The sequence below is a fragment of the Salmo salar genome, chromosome 02 (genome assembly GCF_965601325.2).
Source record: "Salmo salar chromosome 02, fSalSal1, whole genome shotgun sequence".
Classification (NCBI taxonomy): domain Eukaryota; kingdom Metazoa; phylum Chordata; class Actinopteri; order Salmoniformes; family Salmonidae; genus Salmo; species Salmo salar.
Window position 1 is genome coordinate 50,172,294 of NC_138292.1, and position 6,000 is coordinate 50,178,293.

Below are 6,000 nucleotides of genomic sequence, written 5' to 3' on the forward strand. Positions count from 1 at the left end.
ATAACAGCATCCAACAAGTGAGCATCTGTCGATACATGCATCATCCGGGAAAAGCCATCCTACAGAGTCCAACTTCAAAGAACTGTTGTGTTTCCTCTTGAAACGAAGACCTTCTCAGTTAAAGCGGTATCATTTTCTCCATTACGTGTTTAAAAAAAAAATATTAGCCCTAACTCTTGACTTGTGGTTGTGTGGATCTTTATTAAAATGTTGGCAGATTGGGATAGGTTTGCAAGCCGTCACCGCCGGTCAGCTCCCAATGTTTTTAAGCTGCGGCCTGGACCCAGGCCATATGGCCAGGCTCACGTGACTTCACTATTGAATTAGCGTAACAGTAGCAACCCTCCCCCGTTCCCAACCTCCACTGTGCTGAGCATTATCCTGGGAGCAGAAAAACAGTACTGGGTGAAAACAAACAACCCAGTCACTGAAAAGTTTACATTTTCATATGGCATTTGGGACAATGGGAAATGTAAAAGAAAATCTCCACCACAGCCTCGGAGCAGTACTTCTGACTAATCACCTAATGAATTTATAAATAGCCTAAATGTAGCAGCAGGAAGATTGTGTGCATGTCTGTCTGTGTGCTTGCTTACTGGTCACTTACGGTTACTGGTAACAGTTGCAAAGGCACTCTGTAACCTCAGGTGTGGGATGAGTTTAACAACGGTAATCAATGACATTTGGAACCAGATAACAGTTAGGTGGAGCCTATCAACTAATCTATTATTTACTATCTGTATCACCCCTGACCCTGCTAAATAATTGCGTTGTTTCCACAAAATGTGTCCCCCATATAACTGGTGTCACTTTTGGCGCCAACCTTGGCTAATACCTCACTTATAGATAGGATGTCCTTGCAAGTTGAGTAAAAATCAATTCTCAGTTCACATAGCCACGTGATGGAACAGCCTGAAATAGATTTAGCCTTAGCACCACATTTATGAATTCTACCAGGGCTAACAATCGTCCAGGATCTCGACATGTATAAAGAAACACAAGATGTTGGGCCAACACCATAGGGCTCCCAAGAGGAACAAACAGGCATGCAGAGTTATATTTCTCTCACCATCATTACAGTTTAAAAATGCAGGATCATTGTTCTTCAAATAATAATTATACTTCTTGCGTCTACTTTACAACCCATATTTAACTAGCAAAATTACACAACTGATAAGGCAACTATCTTCTTCACTGGGTTCAACTGTTGTCAAGATATGTCATCCACTCATTAGTCAAGATTCTTTTTAAGTTTTAAAGAACAGTGTCTGGTTAAACAAGAAAAGGGAAAATGTTTAGATGTTGTTGAGGATGACATGTTGGCTCCAATTCACACATCACTGGGGTATATTGTTACACAGTAACCATGTACTCTACCATGTCCAAGGTCTATAAGGACAGTCATCCTCACTTGGAAACACCAGACCAGACTCACTTGGAAACACAAGAAAATCTGACAGATTAAGATTCGGGACGTTGTTCCCGATTTTTGCCATTGCAAACGTAATCACCAAAGCCTAATTGTTTGTGTGTGTGTGTGTGTGTGTGTGTGTGTGTGTGTGTGTGTGTGTGTGTATATACATACACAGTGGGGGGAAAAAAGTATTTGATCCCCTGCTGATTTTGTACGTTTGCCCACTGATAAAGAAAGGATCAGTCTATAATTTTAATGGTAGGTTTATTTGAACAGTGAGAGACAGAATAACAACAAAAATATCCAGAAAAACGCATGTCAAAAATGTTATAAATTGATTTGCATTTTAATGGAGGGAAATAAGTATTTGACCCCCTCTCAATCAGAAAGATTTCTGGTTGCCAGGTGTCTTTTATACAGGTAACGAGCTGAGATTAGGAGCACACTCTTAAAGGGAGTGCTCCTAACCGCAGCTTGTTACCTGTATAAAACACACCTGTCCACAGAAGCAATCAATCAATCAGATTCCAAACTCTCCACCATGGCCAAGACCAAAGAGCTCTCCAAGGATGTCAGGGACAAGATTGTAGACCGACACAAGGCTGGAATGGGCTACAAGACCATCGCCAAGCAGCTTGGTGAGAAGGTGACAACATTTGGTGCGATTATTCGCAAATGGAAGAAACACAAAAGAACTGTCAATATCCCTCAGCCTGGGGCTCCATGCAAGAGCTCACCTCGTGGGGTTGCAATGATCATGAGAACGGTGAGGAATCAGCCCAGAACTACACGGGAGGATCTTGTCAATGATCTCAAGGCAGCTGGGACCATAGTCACCAAGAAAACAATTGGTAACACACTACGCCGTGAAGGACTGACATCCTGCAGCGCCCACAAGGTCCCCCTGCTCAAGAATACATATACATGCCGGTCTGAAGTGTGCCAATGAACATCTGAATAATTCAGAGGACAACTGGTGAAAGTGTTGTGGTCAGATGAGACCAAAATGTAGCTCTTTGGCATCCACTCAACTCGCCATGTTTGGAGGAGGAGGAATGCTGCCTATGACCCCAAGAACACGATCTCCACCGTCAAACATGGAGGTGGAAACATTATGCTTTGGGGATGTTTTTCTGCTAAGGGGACAGGACAACTTCACCGCATCAAAGGGACGATGGACGGGGCCATGTACTGTCAAATCTTGGGTGAGAACATCCTTCCCTCAGCCAGGGCATTGAAAATGGGTCGTGGATGGGTATTCCAGCATGACAATGACCCAAAACACATGGCCAAGGCAACAAAGGAGTGGCTCAAGAAAAAGCACATTAAGGTCCTGGAGTGGCCTAGCCAGTCTCCAGACCTTAATCCCATAGAAAATCTGTGGAGGGAGCTGAAGGTTCGAGTTGCCAAACGTCAGCCTCGAAACCTTAATGACTTGGAGAAGATCTGCAAAGAGGAGTGGGACAAAATCCATCCTGAGATGTGTGCAAACCTGGTGGACAACTACAAGAAATGTCTGACCTCTGTCATTGCCAACAAGGGTTTTGCCACCAAGTACTAAGTCATGTTTTGCAGAGGGGTCAAATACTTATTTCCCTCATTAAAATACAAATCATTTTATAACATTTTTGACATGCGTTTTTCTGGATTTGTTGTTGTTATTCTGTCTCTCACTGTTCAAATAAACCTACCATTAAAATTATAGACTGATCATTTCTTTGTAAGTGGGCAAACATACAAAATCAGCAGGGGATCAAATACTTTTTTCCCCCACTGTATGTATATATTTTTTTATGTAACCTTTATTTAACTAGGCAAGTCAGTTAACAACAAATTCTTATTTACAATGAAGGCCTACAGCAGCCAAACCCGGACGATTGTGCGCCGCCCTATGGGACTCCCAATCACAGCCGATGGTGAAATAGGCTATTCCCACTAGGCACAAACTGGTTTTTTATTTTTATAAAAAATTGTACTTTTTTTCTCCCCAATTGGTAGTCACAGTCTTGTCCCATCGCTGTAACTCCACTACGGACTCGGGAGATGCAAAGGTCAAGAGCCATGGGTCCTCCAAAACACAACCCTGCCAAGCCACAGTGCTTCTTGACACAGCTCGCTTAACACGGAAGCCAGCCACACCAATTTGTCGGAGGAAACACCGTCCAACTGGCGCCCGTCGACAGCTTGCAGGCGCCCGTCGACAGCTTGCAGGCGCCCGTCGACAGCTTGCAGGCGCCCGTCGACAGCTTGCAGGCGCCCGTCGACAGCTTGCAGGCGCCCGGCCCGCCACAAGGAGTCGCTAGAGCGCGATTGGACAAGGAAATCCTGGCCGGCCAAACCCTCCCATAACTCAGACAACGCTGGGCCACCTCATGGGTCTCCCGGTCACGGCCGGCTGTGACACAGCCAGTATTGAAATATGACATGTATGATAGACATTTCGCGATCTAAAACTTGTATTCCTATTAACTTCCAGTGTAGTGAGAGCGACTTATCCGTCTGCTATCATGTAGCACTGTGGTTTTCTGCCTGCTTGATTGCCAATAACTCAGATGCACATGAAAACATGAAATAACCCAGGGAATTAATAGAACATCACCCAGAGATGCACAAAAACAATATAACATTCAAAATGGGTGAACCTTTCCTTTAATATGTTGCTAATTTCACAGTGGTTTCAGAGTCCCGCAATAAGCTACGACAGCTAATATTTGTGAAAACTCTTTACAGTTCTGTGGGTGTCACTGAGTAGGCTGATACCCCAATTTTAATGGACCCAAGATCCATAGGTAAGGCTGTACATTGCAATATATGTATGCATCCATTGCAATTCTGAAGTCTATACATCCACAGTGCTATTTCAACTGATTTTTACTTTTGTGTCAGATGAATTAGTTATTGTCTTTTGTTGAATGAAAACAACACTCCAACCTTGTTTAGCACTATCTAGTACAATTGTGTCATGATTCCACAATGTTTATCTGTTTGCATCAGTTTCAATGGGGGACTTTTATTTTGAAGGCAAACCGCCGATTCCACTATTGTTAATCACGTTAATGTTGTATACAACACTCTGGTCAAGGAAGCCCATAATGGGCCAAGATGTGGGGTATTCGGACTTTATTAGTAAGGTTACAAACAGTTAATAGCCCACTGTGCATTATTATTACTCTGGATTGGAAGACTGGGTTTACTGAGTGTCATTGATGCTGCCAGTGATCAGTTGGAAATGGAAGGCTGCAGGTAACCTAGAGGTTAAGAGCGTTGGGGTAGTAACCGAAACGTCGCTGGTTCAAATCCCGACTTGACTAGGTCAAAAATCAGTCAACGTGCCCAGTACTTAAACGTAATTGCTCCTGTAAGTCTGCTAAATGACACAAATATACAGTATTTACAGAACCTGCTATTCGTTGCGTTGACTGTCAGTGTGTTAAAAACATGTTCAGATTTTGTATGGTGAACCTTTGTCTCAATATAACAGAAACAGGGATGGTATAGGCTGAGGAACGAGATACAACATAGCCTAAGGGGTAAGATCACATGCTAAACAATTCTGTCGAAATCTCAATCATAACACGAACATAAAAGGAACATGTTGTCTGTTACAATAACTCACCGGCATCATATTGGCAACGTATCGCATGCAACGTTGGCTACTGCTATCTTCGATTCGAAGATATTAAATCCTTCACGTATTCGATAATCCAACAGAGCAGTGACATCAGATCTAGTTTATTCCTTTTTTTCTGTCGCCTTTCTATTATACGCACGAGCGCCTCTCTAATTTTACATTCTCCCGTTCCACAATCATTGATGTTGTGTTTACTGGAGACCTGTTGCAATGGTACTGTAACAAGGCCCTTCTCAATGACAACGATCTATCCCTTGAAATAATTTCTCAGGATTAGTCCGGTGGCCACCTGATCGACATGGTTATTTGGCCCAACAATGTGCAACCATGAATAAAAGAACGGCAGAAATAGCCAACTGTACGTCCATTGTTAAATCCAATTTTCAATCCATCTTTATCCCTATCTATTAAAACTTACATTTTTAGACAATGTGTATCTAGAAGTGTACTTGCCCACTTGGAAAGGTATCGGTTGAATTAACAAACGTCGGCAACCCAACCCTACAGCGAGTGACGCGTTCTTGAAATCTAATAATGCTGCGTTCCTAACCAAGTGGGAAGGTGGCAATCATCAGTTGTGAAGCGGTAAATAGGAGTTGTGTACATTCACATGTGTTCAACTCGTTGAGAAACGCTGATTGGCTAATGGCAAACAAGCTGCGTCAACCATCAATTAAAAGTACATCTATCATGCTCGTAAACAAATTAGACTTCAAAAACCATATTAATAATGTTTTATTGTTGCATTTAACTGCTGAAAATTCTGTTATAGCAGCCTAGTTTTATAGACTAGCCGTAACATAGTAAAGTACACTGAAATGAGTATGATATGTTACATTTGGTATATATGGTTATGTAAGACTTTTGGGCGACCAAACCAAATTCAAATCAAATCTTATTTGTTGTTATTTTATTGTTATTGTATTGTTGCTTTTATTTTTTACTTTAGTTTATT

The 6,000-nt window shown here is 42.2% G+C and overlaps 1 protein-coding gene across 1 annotated transcript in view; it reads right to left on the reverse strand.

Annotated features, from left to right (window-relative positions):
* LOC106584892 (apoptosis-stimulating of p53 protein 2) overlaps positions 1–5,590 on the reverse strand; it is a 39,288-nt gene extending 33,698 nt beyond the window's left edge. The window contains exon 1 of the mRNA XM_014170517.3: positions 5,031–5,590. Within this exon, the coding sequence (XP_014025992.3) occupies positions 5,031–5,057 (27 nt within the window). The 5' untranslated portion in view covers positions 5,058–5,590. The remainder of the gene's footprint in view (positions 1–5,030) is intronic.
* Between the last annotated feature and the right edge of the window lie 410 nt (positions 5,591–6,000).